Source organism: Eptesicus fuscus, chromosome 11 (assembly GCF_027574615.1).
Source record: "Eptesicus fuscus isolate TK198812 chromosome 11, DD_ASM_mEF_20220401, whole genome shotgun sequence".
NCBI classification, from domain to species: Eukaryota; Metazoa; Chordata; class Mammalia; order Chiroptera; family Vespertilionidae; genus Eptesicus; species Eptesicus fuscus.
In genome coordinates this window covers 69,594,047-69,611,336 of record NC_072483.1, presented here as the reverse complement: position 1 = coordinate 69,611,336, position 17,290 = coordinate 69,594,047, and the positions used below count along the sequence as shown (strand labels likewise).

Genomic DNA, 17,290 nt, shown 5'->3' with positions numbered 1-17,290 from the left:
CTAGGCTCTAGATGAGACATTCTGGCTGATTATATGCAGAGTATGAGAATCAGAAGGCAAGGCAATGCCTAGTTTTAGTCCTGAATCCTATGTCTTTTGGGACATTCCCTCGACCACGGGCGGTGTTTTTTCTGGGCAGACACCGGACTCCATAAATGACTGTCATTCTGGAGCTCATCCGCTGATATCCCTTTTCTCCCACAATCCCAAGCACATGACGATGTTGTCTGCCTTGAAAAAGGCCCTGGGCAAGTGAGTGACAACCCTTGAGAGTGGATGAGAATGAGTATGCAGGTCGAAAGTATATTATTGCAGATGTAGCTAGCAATGACAATTTACCAGGTTGGGTTAATAAAAACAATGCTTTAACAGGCATCCTCAAACTACGGCCCGTGGGCCACATGCGGGTGTTTTTGCCGTTTTGTTTTTTTACTTCAAAATAAGGTATGTGCAGTGTGCATAGGAATTTGTTCATAGTTTTTTTTTTTAAACTATAGTCCGGCCCTCCAACGGTCTGAGGGACAGTGAACTGGCCCCCTGTTTAAAAAGTCTGAGGACCCCTGCTTTACAACTTCCAAAAGCCACCCATCGTAATGTGATACTTTCAGTATATATATATATTTAACAAAAAGCAAATTGTCACCCACATTTTAGCCGAGAACACAAGGACAAATGTTCCTGCTCACAGTCAGAGATCTCCCAGCCAGGACTCTGACAGTGATGCAAAAGCCCTTTTTAAGAAATGAGGTTTGTTTTCCTGTGTTTTTTAAGGTTCATGAATCCTAATTTGGTATTCATCATCCAGGAATTTATGCAAAACCCTCATGAATGAAGGCAACGAGTGGGAGATGGCTTAGTGCTTTCTGTGTTGTCAGTTGCTTGCTTGTCCAGCTGCTGTTTCAGCGGGGCCTCTCCACATGTGCCCTTCCCTTTAGTTACTAAAGTTCAGTACCTTCGGGGGCCGAGTGCTTGTCTGGGCTCTGTTCCTGCATTTGGACTATTTTACTAGTAGGCTCCTGCCTGGGACTCACTAACTGTTCCCTTCTGCGTTGTCACCATCATTTTTACCTGTTGCTTTGCTCACATTCTCTAACTCTCTTACATTCCCATGGAGGCTTCCTCCGACACTGAGGATCAAATCGGACACCTGCTTTTGTGTTAAAAAACCCTTCACTGGAGGGTATGATCCCTGCTACTCAGCGTGCTGCCCGTGGGCTGAAAATTGGCAGCACAAGCATCACCTGGGAACTCAGACCTATCAGCCCTGCCTCAGGTGAACTGCATCAAAGCCTGCATTTTAACAAGAGCCAGGTGATTCAATGCACATGCGCACAGAGAAGCACTTTCTGGAAAGCCTCACTGTTGGGGTTGCGACCAACAGGGAGGTCTCGCTGAGAAGTTTCTCTGCCGGGCTCTGAATTGGGTGCTTTGAACACACCACCAACAGTGTCTGATTTAAGCTTCCCAACATCCCAGTGTGGTATGTACTAATGTTGTGTACATTCTCGGGAGGGGAAACTGAGGCTCTGGGAGACTGAGGCGTTGCTGAGATTATTCAGATAGTAAGTGGTGGGCAGCCTGGATTCGGTCTGAGACACGTTGCTTCCAGAGTCTTTGTTCCCTCCCTCGGGCTCTGTGGCGTCCCTCCTCCTGGCGTCTCTGTGCTCCCGGTCAGTTCGCTGTACTCACTGGCTTCTCTCCCATCTCTGAAGCTTCTCTAAGCAAAGCCTTGTGAACGGAACACGGCTGCTTGGTGTGTTCCAGTGAAGAGCTTTGGGTCTTGGGGTTATTTTTCAGTAAGACGGTGCATGTATATAGCTGGATCTCTATAATTGGGTTTCTCTCAGCCTGAGAATGAGCTCTCTCTCCTGCTTCCAATTAGAGAGAACTGCTTAGAGCTGCAGATGTCCTCCCAGACCTGAACTCCTCTGGCTCTGTTGAGAGTCAGGAGTATCTCAAACTTGACCTTTGGAAAAATACTTACGTTTACAGCTCTAACCTGAACAAATGGAATGAGTAATAAGACCTTGCAATGACTTTTGGTCCAGAGTTTAAGTTTGGAATATCTATAGCCTGTGTACTCAGGGCCAAGGGTAAATTCTAGGAAGGTGATACGTGAGGTCTGGCAGAGACGAAGGTCAGTGGTTTCCAAACTGATTACTGACCTGCTCTGAGGAGCTGTTCCAGAGGAGGACTGGGGGGCTGGAGGTGGCCTGGGCTGAAGTAGGGTCCCCTGGGGCCCTCCTCACTTTTAACCAGTTAGTACAGGCTTCCAGTCTTATTATTTTGTCTAATGGGCCCTGAGTACCATTTTATTTAAGGGGCCCTTTCCTTGCTTTAAAACATTTTATATACTAAAAAGCAACTATTGTTACAGAAAACCGGAGAAGAACCAAGCAACGCTTAGAGAGATGGAGTTACATTTTTTATTATTATTACATGCGGGCCCAGAGGAAAATGTCTCTCAAATTCTGGACCCCAACATGGAGGAACTTTCCCTATTTATATGTTTTTACCTTCTTTGTCTCCCAAATATGGGGTGTTTCCGGCCCCCTTTGCAAGTTCTTAACGAGCCCCTATGTGCTGGGGCCTTGAGACCTCAACCAAAGGCCTGGCCTGGTGCCAGCACTGATAACTTTGTCCGGGGAAGGTTTAATGGCCTCTCTGAAGTGGGAGTAGTCTTCTTTTCCTTATTATTTAAGCAAGCAAGCATTTACAGAAGCCAAATAGCAGGGTTAAAATTTCAAACAGCAGTTTTTATATAGGATGAATGCTTCACTAGTGCTACTCTGTCCTTTGCAGCTGAGGCCGCTGCAGTTCCGAAGGACGAATTGACTTCTCAAGGTCACACACTGTTTGGGCAAAAAACGATTTCTTGTTTTCCTCCTCTGAAAGCTCAGTCTGCTGTCTGGGTCAGCCCTGAGCACGTCAGTGGCGCTGACCTGGCCGTCCTTCCTTTGCATTTGGGACTCTGGTGTGTGTTGGGAAACAAAATGCTGTTCAGGTGTTCAGAGCGGAGCCAAGTGAAGAAGTTATATATTCTCGGTGTTCTTTCTCTTCCCATGCAACGAGTCTGTAGTGCCCCCTCTCTCCTGATCTGTTTATGCATCAAAGGCAGCCTTGCAGAGAACACAGAATACCCAATGGCAAAATAGAGCAGCTCTTCTCTGACCCACAGGTTAAGTTACTGGAAACCCCACTTTAGAAGAATGTGCATTTGAGGAACTTATGACCAAAAAAGCAGGATGGCATTGGGAGACAGCAATCACGCTTTTTTCTCCTCCTCCCCCACCCCGCCCCCACCCCCTGCTGACAAAAAAAAAAATTGAGACCTGAGAGATTGTAAAAAGCACATCTAAAGATAGTACTTGGAACACTAGAGCAGTTTGCTGTCATCGCTGAGGGTCTTTTCAATTATTTACTAGGATTAAGATATTGAACTTGGCCTCAGGTAAATCTCTAGGGTAGGGAAATGGTTGTCACTGAGCACTTATAATGTCAATAGCACTTGAAAAACCATGAAATGACACGAGAGAGGGGTTTGACCCTTGTCAGAGTTTGGCAAAAAGGTCTTGTAAAGCTTCAGTGCAGGACAGATCACCAGGTGTACCTGGTAGCTGGCAGGTTAAAGTAATCTATATGCTGAGAGGGCTCTTTACAGGGTTTACCTGAAGGTCAGGCCCATTGGATGTACATTTATAAAATGGAGCTGGCAGAGATTAGTCCTCAGATTAGATGATAGGGGAGTTTTTCACTTAGTTATTGGTTCACAGTTCCTTGTCCCTGCTTTGCAAATCCAGTAATAATATTATCTTGGCAGAGAAATTAAACTACACACTTCCTTATTTCATTCACTTTGAACTCTCTGGTCTCTCCTGATTAGGGTGGATCTATTGCCATTCTCTCTCATTTGAATTCGCTTAGAAGTTAAAGTTCATCCTGAGAGAGATGAACTTGTAGCTTGCAGTACATGCTCACCCCTGACTAGTAACTTTCTCCAAGGTAGTAGCATGCATTGCTCAGTTTGAGGCTGAATTCTTGAACTTTCTGTGACTGGTTGAGACGAATCCAGATACACCTCTGGAGCTGAGAGCAGTGTCAGCTTCCCCTGAGTCACAGGGCTCTGTGGGGGAGGTAGAGATGCTGGAATAAAATCAGGAACCTCTTAGAGAAAGGAATGCATACTTGGTAGGCAGCCAACAGCGTCAAGTATAGTTATATTCTTTCAATTTCCAAGGTCGTCTTTTTCGTTTATTTTATTCCTTAAGTATATCATATACTCTTGCGTGGCCCATTTCAAGGCCTCAAACGCAACATTGGTCCTTCAAAAAGTCACTGCCCCAAATTATTATACACTTTGGCTCCCTCCCTCTCTCCCAGCAGAAAATGGGACTGTATATTAGCAGACTCTGTGTATATTTACTGCCTTTTTTTTTTTCACCATCACTGTAGTGGGTTAACCTTCTTTGTCCCATTTAAAAGGTAAACTATTTTAATAGGGATTGCATTGAATATATAGATTGCTTTGAGTAGTAGGGACATTTTAAGGATGCTAATTCTTCCAATCTATGAACACGGTATATTCTTCCATTTGTTTGTACCTTCCTCTATTTCCTTTTTTTATTAACTGGATCTTTATTGTTGAAAGTATCACAGCTGTCCCCCTCTTCCCCCAATGGACCCCCTCCACCCCGCCCCTATTTCTTTTTCAATGTCCTGTCTTCCCTGATATTTCTGTCTTGGATGTTACTCAGTTAATTTGATGAAAAGCTAACTTTTTCTGTGATTGTGTGGACAAATTGGGTTGATAGATGTTCAACAACTATGTAGATTGATAGTAATAATGCCATAATGACATGAGGGGAGGCAACATCATGGCAACTAAGACCCGAGCATTTTAGAGAGAGGTTTCAAAGTTTGTCCTCTAGTGGCATGTTCAATGAACTCACAGTCTTCTCACTTTTGTTTTTCAGGCTTATGTACAGAAGTACATTGTGAAGAATTATTTCTACTATTACCTATTCAGATTTTCAGCTGCTCTGGGTCAAGAAGTGTTCTACATCACATTTCTTCCGTTCACTCACTGGAATATTGATCCTTTTTTATCCAGAAGACTGGTCATCATATGGGTTGTAAGTATTACTATTACTTACAGATTGCTACTACTTCTGCAACAACTACCTGCCTGGGCATCCAAGTACTTTGCATATATGTTCTTTTTCTTTTTTTTTTTAATCAGAGTTGAATGTTTGCCTGGCTTACTTTGGAAAAATAACAGGAAAAATTAAAGTACTATAAACACAACTTGTTTTGTTTGCAAAATAAAGAAAAATACCTATAGATTTTGTGTAATGTAGTGTCCACTTTCCTGTGGGTAACTAAAACTAGACGAGGAAAGAAGTGATGTGTGGAGAAGACAGGACTTTTTGAGAACCCAGAAGGGCCATAAAATGCATCCTCCTAAGAGGCCCATTTTAGTAAAATTGGATCAAAAATAGAACCTGGAAGTTGTTGACTAATAACTCCAAGCGGTATTAAGCAGTACTCTATAAATATCGGAGAGACAAAAGCATATAAGGCAGGGCACCTTCCTGAGGCACTTCTCGTGTAGTGGGGGCAGCTGGCATAGACACAGAAACTCAGTGACTATTCCAGGTAGAGAGGTGGAGCCCCTTTCTGATGTTTTACTCGGGATCCTATCGTTTAACTTTTTTCAGAACCAAGTAAGTTCTATTTTTATTATTACTGTTATTGGGAAAGATGATGAATATTTGCAAGGCAGCAAGGCCTGCTGCCAGGTACGGGCTTTGGGATCAGAAAGGCCTGGGTTCAAGGGCAGCTCAACCACTGCACTTGTCCGGGTGCCCTTGTCTGCAGCCTTACCTGTCTCATCAATATAATGGTGTTGGTACTGCACATCTCCCAGAACCGTTATGAAGACGTCCAGAGTGTGCACAGAGCTCAGGGCCTGATACTTGAGAACATGATAACTCATAGTGACTAGTCCATGAAGGCAAAGGGGTCAGCAAGATCAATGAATTCTAAGGTCAAACATTGTTTAGTGGGGAGAGGGAGCTTCAGGGACAAGGATGCCAGCATGGCTGGTTTCCTAACTCAGGATTCCAAAAAACTAAGGTTCAGGAGTGGGTGGTTGTGTGTGAAGGAGTTGGAGTTCTCATGCAGCTACTCTGCTCTGAGAAGCGCTATGATCTTAAGTCATTTTTTTTCTTCATTTCTAGAACAAGTTAGGGTGACCTTGATCAGGAGCCATAAACTTAAATATCCTCAAAGGCAGGGGAAAGAAGTAAAACAGTGAAGCCCTGGGTGGGAGGGATCAGTGAGTCCCCTGGGGCCCCAGGGAGCAGCTGTCCCTCTGTGCCTGCAGTCACTGCCACAAGGGAAAACGGGCCGGAGTGGCCAGATCTGTTTTTCACGTGCCATCGCCCAGGTTTTACGTGCAGGCTTACATTTCTTTAAAAGCATCACATGCCAACGGAACACAGAATACCTGCAGTCCAAACGTGTGAGGCCTGGGTTGAAGCCTCCAGCCTAAAGGACCACTAAGGTCCTAGGTTTGCCATTAGGATTATTTGGCCTCGGATGCTCCCTGTTTTCTCCTTTTCTGCCTAAAACTGCAAGCCAGGCTTTCCTCTCCCTGTCTCCTGGCCAGCCCTCTTGTGAAATCCAGCTTCTGTCTAAAAGGATGATCCTCTCAGAATATGCATCTTGCACCAGGTGAATGGCAGGGCAGTTGTCCCCTTCCTGTCTGAGTCCAGCTTCTGTACCTGCAGAGCAGTGGCGGCCATTGGAGGAGTTGGGGGTGGGGAGCATTCCTTCTGTTCTGAAGATCTGGAAATGCTTGAAAGACCAAGTGCTTAAGTTTCTTTCAGTCATTTATTTTCGGAGGTACCAACCCTCCCCCACCCCCCATCCAACTTATATGGAGGTAGAGTGAGGCAAATGATGTTAGTTACTTGTAATATCCTGGGGAAGGTCAGCTCAAGGCCAGTTATCTCCTCCAATGAGGGTGGAAACCTTTCCTGAGGGGAACGGGAGGCAGTGGTCACAGGGCTCTCTGATTGTCATTATTGGTTGTTATTTTCCGCTTTGGAGTCCTCATTTCAAAGTGCGCAGAGGATTTCCTGTTTGGGGTAGAATTACCAGCCTTTTATGGAGAGTGAGCAAATAAAATCTTTGCCTGAAAAAGGAAAGCACCTAACCTTTGAGTATGCAGTTCGTCCTGAGCTTTGGCGACTTGTGACTTGCTTTTAAAAATGGGTGCATGGCCAGGTCCACCAGGCACCCAGGTTGAATTACATGTTCTGTGTGCCCATTTGCATCTGGAAGGCCGTGTGTGTGATTCTGGCAGTTCCTGATGGAGAGAATGGGGACCGTGGGGGTGCTGGGAGGCAGGGAGAAGGCAGAGATAAATAGATGTGGAGAGAGGGAAGGGGAGGGAGGGAAATTAGCAGGTAGGAAGGGAGGGTCCCCTGCACTACAGAGATAATGAAGAGAGGTGCTTGGCTGGGCCCCAGTGTTGAAGGTGGACAAAGGGAAGGGAAATTCCTGGGGTGTGGGGGTTGGAGGGGAAGGAGAGGTGGAGCAGGGTGAGGCTCTTGTCAGCTTCCTACAGGCAGCCTCTCTCCTGGAAGGGCTATCCCTGAATGAGTGGATGCCCCCTCAAGGGCTGAGGATTAAGAATTGTTAATTACATAAGGGGCAGAGCTTGAAGTCTTGTAACTTGAAACATCTAATCTCACCCAACAGTCTTTGGAAGGCAGCTGCATTCAGGAGCGCCAAACCTCTTGTCAAATTTTATATTAATTTTACAGTTGTCATTGGATGAAGTCCCAACACGTTTTATTGCTTTTAAAAGTCATTTGTTCTATTCGGGGTGACTCATACGGTCTGAAATAGTTTAGCAGAATTTATGATTTGCTAACTGCTTTCTCATCACAATCCTGATTGTTTCTCCCCTATGTGGTACAGCTTTTTATTGCTTTTATTGGCATCTGTGTTCATTTTCTTTTTTTTCATTACCACATTTAATCTTCATAACAGTGGGCTAGTATCATTTTCATCATTTTATAGATTAGGACAGTAATACTTCAAATAATAATAAGCCATGTCAAATGCTGAGCCCTTAGTATATATGCCTTGCACTGTAATAGTGCTTTTTATGTTTTACCTCATTTAATCCTGCCAGCAATCCTGATGAGGGTTATTGCCAGCCCATTTTACAGATCAGAAAACTGACATGTAGAAAGGTTAAAGGTTAAACTTGCCCAGGATTACATTGGATTAAGTAATGAAGTGGCCTTTTGTGCTAGAAAGAGAGAGGACTACCATAGTTGTTTCTTAGAAAAACAGCTAAATGACATGAAGAGCATTCACTGTCCATTAAAAAAAACCCACACAAACAGATGTTCAAGCTGAAATTTAAACATTAAAATGTTGTACATAATGTTCTCTTCTATTGCTTATTTGCTGTGGTTGTGGTTCATGTTGGCTGCATGGCATTTATTAGCTCTGTATTCCACATAATTGTCTTTTATACACCTTTCTTGACAAGTCAAAGGTATTTATCTCAGAAAATTTAGATGAGCTTTTGTTAAACGAGCTGGAAGACATCAAATCAAGTCATTATTTCTGTCACCTCTTACTTGTCAAGGTTGTTAACCTGTCATTGGTTGGATTCAATAGACTCTTAGACTTTGGGACAGAAAAGTTGGGGAATGGGTTATCTAATTAGATGCTCATAAAAAGATATTGTTGATAGTGCTTCAGAAGAGCCTCAGTCCAACTGAGTGGTTGTGATCTCTTGACTTCCTTTAGCGGCACGGTGATAGCCCCACCAAAAATTAAAACAGAGGCTTTAAAATAGCATTGCTGTATCCCAAAAAGGTTAGAGGCACTTTCATTGAACCTGCATGGGGTTTAGCTTTGTAACATGAAGCCAAATTCACTTTCAGCTAAATAACTTTATTCTTCAGTTTTTAAAAGAGCAGTACAAATATTGATAACATGATTGATCCTCGGGAGGCTCCTTTTCTCTGTCCTTATATTTTACTTGTTTATATTCTGCCTCTTTTCATAGATATTTCATGGCATTCAAGATGAGATATACCATAAAAAAAAAATGGGAACAGTACATAAAATAAAAACCAGGAGGAATACAGATAGAATAAGAGATTAAGGTTTAGTGTACAGTTAAATGTAACTTGCTGATTCAAAGTTGAGCCACAAATTTGTCCTTGAACTTTGCCTTGACCAAACCAAAATGAAATTACATTATCCAGAGCACTTGAGATCTTGCTCCCCGGAATATATGTCAGTTTGGCTCAAATAAACTCTTACAAAAATTCTCAAAAACATGCACAAACATTATCCACTGGGAAATGATGGGCTTGTTGCTAAGAGAGGAAGCCTTTTCCTGCCACATGGGACTGGTACAAGCGCTATGGCCAATGACTCATGGCAAAATTATTTTCCTAGAACCTTGTTTGCTTTCAGTCCCCACATCATCTGTGTGAAAGTTCTCATTTTGAAGCTTCCTCTTGAGCTTTGTGTGTGGTTCTTTTTCAATCGTTGCTAATTTAAACCTTGAAAAAATGTTATCTCGGTTTATTTCCACTTCATGTAATTTTAGTGAGGATAAAAACCTTTTTTCAGATTTATTTTTAGCCATTTGTGGGTTTTTTTTAAACATTTTTTTCTTTTTTTTTAAATATATTTTATTAATTTTTTACAGAGAGGAAGGGAGAGAGATAGAGAGTCAGAAACATTGATGTGAGAGAAACATCAATCAGCTGCCTCCTGCACAGATGTGCCCGCAACCAACGTACATGCCCTTGACCAGAATCGAACCTGGGACCTTTCAGTCCGCAGGCCGATGCTCTATCCACTGAGCCAAACCGGTTTCAGCTTTTTTAGCCATTTGTATTAACTCTTGAGAATTGTCCATCTGCCTTTTGAGTACTTTTAAAAGGGACTTTAATATTTTAATTGATTTTTCACCAGATGTTAATATAAAATGGTACCGAACTATTGATTTTTCTTGTCTGAGGCAATGTGTCTTTATTAGATTTTTAAGAGTTTAAGACTTTGAGAAATGGTATTTGACTTGATGGTATCATCAATAGTGCCCTAAGAAAGTCATTTAAAATTGAATTTTAATGCTTTTATTCTGTGTGTTCACTTTAGGCACAGACCTCTCCACTCCCTGTTGTCTTGCCCTTTGTGATCTCCCTGGTTCTTTGAAGGCATTTAAATTGGGGAATCCTGTCTTCAGGCATTTAATCTTTCTGGCCAACTGCTTTTCCTTATAATAAGTCGCTTGCTCAGGGGTGACCAGCCCTTATTAAACCTGGTTCATGTCCTCTGAACTCCAGTAAGGTTAACAATTTTCTTTGAGTTTCCCCTGTCCTTTTTTCCCATTTGTAAAATAAAAAAAAATTATTTTTCTTTTACCTAACATCAAAAGATATATTCATCAGCATCCTAACCTGTGTGTGGTTATTTTAAAATAACTGATATATCAAACTGTTCCTACAGTTTTACTGATTGTGTTGAAGGCCCTGACTGCTTCTGAGAGTTTCTCTTCTACTAAGTCACAGCTTTTGGTGATCTGCCTGATTGGAAGCAAGGCGTGTACATGGGCGGGGGGCGGGGCCCTGCTGCACCTCCGGCAGCAGCTGTGAAGTATGGTTAGCGGTTCCTGGTCCTGTGATACCATGAAAGGAACGCCGGCTGGTGTTTATAGGTAGTGAGTGGTTCTTTGGTTTCCAGAAACAAACACCACTCCAGCTAGCTCAGGAAAGAGGGCATTTTTGCAAGATTCCGAGGAATCCTGTAAGAACCAGACCCACCCAGAAACTGATGCCAGGGAACAGTTGTCTGCTACAGGGAAGCTGTCACTCCACGTGTCTGCGTCTTTACCTCCTGTTGCCAGCTGGTAACTTTCCAACCATCTTTTAGTTCAGATTTTCAAGACACTCTGACCCAGCTCATGTGTAGCATGACTCCGTCCATCTCGGGCCAGTGTACACCATGGCTGTGCTTGGTCCAAACAGCTGTGTTGGGGATGAGGATAGACAATTAATAGCGGAAGGGAGCTGTGGGCCAGGTTGGAATATCAAGAGATTTGGACTATAATCCTAGCAGTGAAAGCCCACTCAAGGCACTTCCTGGTCTGGCCTGGGGTGTCCCTAGCTTTAAAATGAAAGGAACAGCTACGGGAGCCTTGGAGGCTTGTCACATGGTCATGAGCCTTCTCTATATGCTCTCTATTCGACACTTAACAGAGGGCCATCCAGGGTGGGAGACGGCAATGAAGGAGGGGGCGGGGAGGAGGGACATACATAATACTTTCAACAATAAAGATTTATATTTAATAAAAGAAAATAAATAAATAAAAAAAAAAAAACGGAGAGGCCCATCCATGGTGTAGAGTCAGAAGGAGAAGAGCGAGCGTTGGGCAGGATCACATTAAGGAAAGGAGGAGGAGGAGGAGGCGGAGGAGGAGGAGGAGGAGGAGGAGGAGGAGGAGGAGGAGGAGGAGGAGGAGGAGGAGGAGGAGGCATGGTGTCCCTTTTGCAGACCCAGTGCTAGCATGGCTTTCCTTATTTCGTCTTGTGTTGTGAATCCCCTCAGTAGCAGACAGTGCATTTGAAATGTGTATCTAATCCATTGCTTAATAAATGTTAGATGGTTTGCCGTTTTGTATTCCACACGATTGGAAGAACACTTTAGAAAATGCTTAATTGCTTGGGAAATATAAATTCCTTTTTTTTTTTTTCCACAATCAGAATCCTGGCAAAAGATTTCCTTTTGGCAGGTCCTTCTGTTCCTACTCTTCCAAGTTAAACGAACTGGTGTTGGAGAGCACGAGTGGAAAATGATGGATTTCACACCTTTCACAGTCTGATGGTTGAGAGCTAGCGAGCTGATACCTGCGGTACAAAGCAGTCCTAAAATGCACATTTAAGCCGTGCCTACCAGCTAGATAGTGTCTATCTGCAGTAGAGTCTAGGGTGTTCTTTTATCCAACAGTCTTATAAATTGGAGCAGAGGCGAACTTTGTGATAACACATCACAATGCAGTGGCGTCTCTGGATGTGGGCTGGCTGCCACCTGGCTGTGTCACAGGGAGTCTGAGACCCGGTGAGGGAAGAGAGCAAGACAGCCTGCCCCTCCCTGTAATTCACGGCCCCCAGACGGGGGTCAATTTTAGTGCCAAAAGATGACTTGAAATGCGATTATCTCCTAATCCTCTGTTTAAACCACTACCACCGTTCACTTCAAAAGACTGCCCTGCTTGTTAAGTTGGTTCTTGCTTGAGATTAATGAGTCTTGAAAAGTATTCAACAATGGCCAGATTGTAACCCTCGCTGACTCGCATTGAGTGGAACAGAATGAGGCGTCAGAGATTCTGCCCAGTGCCTCTGAAGTAGAATCTTGTAATTTAGCCTTAGTTAAATATTAAGTCAATGTCTCTAGGGGGTTTATTATGCAAACTGTATTGGTTTTGAAGCACAATAAGGAAATCTTTTCGTTTTAGTGTAGTGGGATTTTTTTTTTTAAGCCTTTAAACTGGGCTCCTGTGGTGGAATGGATAGATTTGGATCTCTTTAATTATCACCGTCACTACCTGAGAAATGGTTCCCTACCCTCTCGTTTATGATGAGGACTGGAGAAAGTGCCCACATTGCCCTAACTCCCTTGCCCTTCCCCCACCCCCAGCTACTGTCCCTACCCCCTACCCCTTAAGACTGCAAGGATGGTCTTTGATTTGGTTTAGGTTTAGGTTTTGGTTTTGTTCTGAACTCGGCCTCTGATTCTAGGATCCTGGCTGTGAACCACTGCAGTCTGCATTAGCCTTCTCCCCTAATTAAGTATAATCTGGCTTTTTCGTATATTAAATGTGCTCAGTTAAATTTATTTTTTCATTTTACAAGCAGTGAAGGACTTGTAAAATGAAAAATAAAAAAATAAGAAAAAGTCCCTTAAACTTGCCTCATTTATTGCCTGTCTGCTATCTGTGCCTTGTTTGATCACAGCATACAGTTTATATGCTACTTCGTGATAAACGGTTTGATAAAAGATGACTTGAAGTTCATTATGAATACATAAGAAAAAGAGGGGAATGGGATGGTGATAACGCATGAATCTTTTCACCTAAAAGGAATCATTGAATCAAAGGATGGTTTGTTTACCTTAAGAATTAGGAGACTTGGCTTCAATCCAAGTGAAAATGTACTACCTACGTTTATTTTATATACCCATGGTTTTGTGGTTAGAGTGAGAAGTGTTAGTGGGGGGCATGGCCAGGCTGGGATGGCTCAGAGCTTGCTGGCTGTTACATGTGTGTAATCAATTGTAGTCCAGAGTTTACTAATAACTAGCCAAGTAATGTTTATCTATTTCTGAGCCTCAGTTTGCCCATCTATGAAATGTGGAGTTGAACAAAATGAGTACAGGACCCCTCTTATTTAGAAAGTTTTATGATTATTAAAAAAAAATATTGATGGTGATGCATCTTTTAGGATATCCAGTCTTTTTAATTGGATGTTCGGCTTCAGTAATGCCTTCGGCTGTATAAAATTTCCCTGGTGTGACACCCCGCACGCCTTGACTTGGTTGGCTCCTACCAGTGTTCTTGGGGGCCTGAAAGAGGAGCAGTTCTCGGTGATTCTCTGTGAAAGGGGGCCTTAGGGAGAGAGTGGGACCCACCCTGGGTCTGAGTCACTAGGAACCACTTGTATGTCAAGGGACAGAGGGAGTAGGTGAGGGCTCAGGGCTCTTCTAGTCCAGGCACAAAGCATGGGCTTCCCAAAGCCCACAAGCCTTGCGCTGAACTTCCATGTTTGTGTGTGTGTGTGTGTGTGTGTGTGTGTGCACTTGCACACTTATAAACTCGTTTGCATTGAATATGCCCAGATCTAACTAGAAAAAGATGTTATGTTTTTATCCCTTTCAAAATTAAATTTCTTTTGGCATTCACAGGCACTGAAATCAGAAGGGAAAATTTTTTTCCTTTTAATTAGAAAATGTTTTCCAAATACATAGCAATTTGACTCTCAGGGTTGGAAAACAACATTCTGAAGGTTTCCCCCAACACTGTACCTTGCAAATTAGCAAGTTGTGAGCAGCAGGAAGCTTGCTTCCTTTTAAATGAACACTAGTGAAAGAAAGGCTCAGTGAGTGAAATAAGAGAGCTGACATCTCTAGTTAGGCCAGTCAAAGGAGGAAATGAAACTCTGGATGTAACCTGTATTAAGGCTGCCAGTGGGATGAAGTCCATACCTGACCATACCCCCAGGAGGGTGGACCCCAAACCCAGGCTATCTATGTATATAAAAACCTAAGCGACCATCTGACTATTTGACCATCTGACCGGTAGCTATGATGCGCACTGACCACCAGGGCGCAGACGCTCAACACAGGAGCTGCCAAGCTGCGGTGACTTGGCCACTGCGGTTCTCAGGTGACGCACCCGAAACTAGAGAGGAGGGAGCGCCTGATTCTGGGGTGCATAACCAGAGAACAGCCCTCTAGCAATTTGGAACCCCTTGGGGATGTCGGAGAGCCAGTTTCGGCCCCATCCCCACAGGCCAGGCTGAGGGACCCCACCTGTGCACAAAGCTGTGCACCAGGCCTCTAGTGTGGAATAAAGGTTGAGCAATTTCCAGTGTTTGTCTACATAATTGGGGAAAATATTTAGCTAGAAAGAATGGAAAAAGGGGGATGGACTGAAAGTCTCCATTTTTTTTTCTCTCTAGCCAACCAAGACCACAACTTGCTGTTTAATTCGAATTCATTAAAAAGGAAAGAAAGATGAAGGCTCATTAACTTGCATAAGCATTCCGAACAAAGTGTTTTTTGGGGCGGGGATCAGAAATTTAAACTTAAATTTGTACTGTATAAAGCTTTTAGAAAGTACAAGACTGGGTTTTTGTGCTTTTAAAAAAAAAGTTTCTAATCTACAAAGCTGTTTGCCCTAGAGGACAATTAAAGGGTGTGTGTTTAACACTGAAAAGAATTAAAGCATTAAAACTCTGTCAAGAGTCTGAGTTTCAGAAAACCAGGTGCCTATCTTTATTTAAAATGTTATAGCTGCCTCAAAGGATGATTAAAGGTGTGCTACTGTCATCTAGCTCTCTTAAGGATGTTAATCTTGCATAATCTTATACATTCATCGGGAATATATTTTAAGGAAAATTTATAAAGGAGATAAAAAACCACCTAGAGCTATTTCAGAGTGTCACTTTTATGGTGAAAATATAAAGAGCTGTGCATAGAATGGCCCTGGTTCAGCAGATATACTTGATAAGTGGGAGAGGTTTTATGGTGGAAATTCTCCTAGAAAACCCTAGGTTAATGGACACCCAAATAATGTTAATATTATTTTGAGGTCCCCTGAACACTTTTTTTCCCCCGAAATTCTGAGATTATGTGCATTTAAACACTAACTGTTTATATAAGGGAGAAGATAAGAATAGTAATCTTTTGAAAGCATCTCCTAAAACATCTTCTGAATCTTGTGTGCTTCCAAGCACATCAAGCTTAGTTTTGTTTGGGGGTCTTGTAACCAGGAACATTACTACCATCACCTCATTCCTTAACTACATCTAGATGCACCATAGCTCAGTCTGAAAATGAAAGAAGATAAAAATGTTCTTGCCTCTTAAGATGATGAGATTGTACTTAAGTATAATTGGTCTCATGTCAGCTCTTCACCTCCACGGTTTAAAGAGCTGGGGTTAAGCAATAGGACATATAGAAATAGGTTCTGTAGCATTTCTGTATTTAACACTAGAGACCCCATTCATAAAATTCGTACATGGGTAGGGTCCCTAGGCCTGGCCAACCTGTGGGGTGACTGGCAGGGCAATTGGGGGCTCCTGCTGGCACCCGCCTTGGCTGGCCTGGCACCGCCCACTCACCGGCCCCGCCCCACTGCCATCACCAGTCACCTCCCTCTGTGGGATGACTGGCGGGGCAATGGGGGAGGGCCCCACTGGCACCTGCCTTGGCTGGCCTGGGGCCTGCGGGCTGGGGGCAGCTCCTGCGTTGAGCGTCTGCCCCCTGGTGGTCAGTGTGCATCTTAGTGACCGGTCGTTCCCTGTTCAGTCAATTTGCATACTAGGCTCTTATTACATAGGATATGATATCAGGAGCATGTATGTAGGAAAGAAGAAAATTTCCATGAGTGAGTTGTTGTTTCTAAAAATAATGCTTCAAAAAAGAAGCATACAACTCCATAGATGGCGTAGCACTTCCAAATAATTCTTATCTCAGTCTAACATTAATTTTGTAAGCTATTAAAAGCTGCATTTACATATGATAAAGTTGAGGATGAAATATTAATAACACCCAGATCTCATTCTCAAGCCCGCCCTCTTTTTACTTCATGGTATTGCATCTGGATTAAAAGAAAGGATCTTTTTGGAGCAAATGAAGAATCTCTGGAAAGAGCCAACTGACTAGACTGTAGGTGAAAGATGTAGAGAAAATATCCATAGAAGGGAAAATGCACCTCTAATGAAAGTTCAAAGGTGTTGATCTTAAAAATAAAAGTTAATTATTTTACTAGCAAAAATGTATTTATTCAGGAGTAGCAGAGAATTGCAGTTCAGGACATGCAGCTATGGCAAAACCATCGGCAAGTTTGGAGAACAAAGGAGAGGACTATTATTTTATAGAGAAAAGGGGAATTTGGAGGGAGCTTCCATAACATAGAGCCATTGGAAGAAACTGGTAATTCGAAATGTAGTGGCTTTTCATTGTCTGGGTTGTGGCTGTCTCTCATTGGCCGGGCCATTGCCAGGGGAGGGAAAAATCTTCCTCCCTCCTGGCGGGGTATTAGAGCCAAAAACATCTTCCTGCTGGAGGTACAAGGTAGGTATCTTCCTATTCGGGGCAATCAAGGATGAGTGGTAGGACCCCCCTATAGGCCCTCCCAACTGCAGTCTTGGTTGATGTCTCCCTTATTAAGTTTCACAAAGAAAATTGTGTAACTAGCCACCATAAGATCTATTGCATAAATGTGAGCAGGATTTAAAGACGTTTAAACATTTGGTAAAGGTGAGCATTTTTGTGATTTTCTTTTAGAGGAAAGTGCCCTGTTTCTCCCAGAGCTGGAAACTCTGGCCTGGCCTAGTGTCCGCGCCTCAGAAAGCTGCTGGCAGCTTGTCTTCGGCTTGTCCTTAACCTCAGCGTTGCTGAGGGTTTGAAAGTCGGGGGTGGGGGTGGAGTTTACTAATGTCAGAGCTGATCTTGAAGTACTTTC

The 17,290-nt window shown here is 43.2% G+C and overlaps 1 protein-coding gene across 2 annotated transcripts in view; it reads left to right on the top strand.

The window, feature by feature from the left end:
* The window catches only part of SGPP2 (sphingosine-1-phosphate phosphatase 2), an 89,320-nt gene that overhangs the window by 41,558 nt on the left and 30,472 nt on the right, over positions 1-17,290 (top strand). Inside the window, exon 2 of one of the 2 annotated variants that reach the window (XM_008145108.3) lies at positions 4,974-5,132. The exons of the other annotated variant lie outside the window; for it this stretch is intronic. Coding sequence (XP_008143330.2) covers positions 4,974-5,132 — 159 coding nt within the window. The remainder of the gene's footprint in view (positions 1-4,973; positions 5,133-17,290) is intronic. 2 annotated transcript variants of the gene reach the window in all.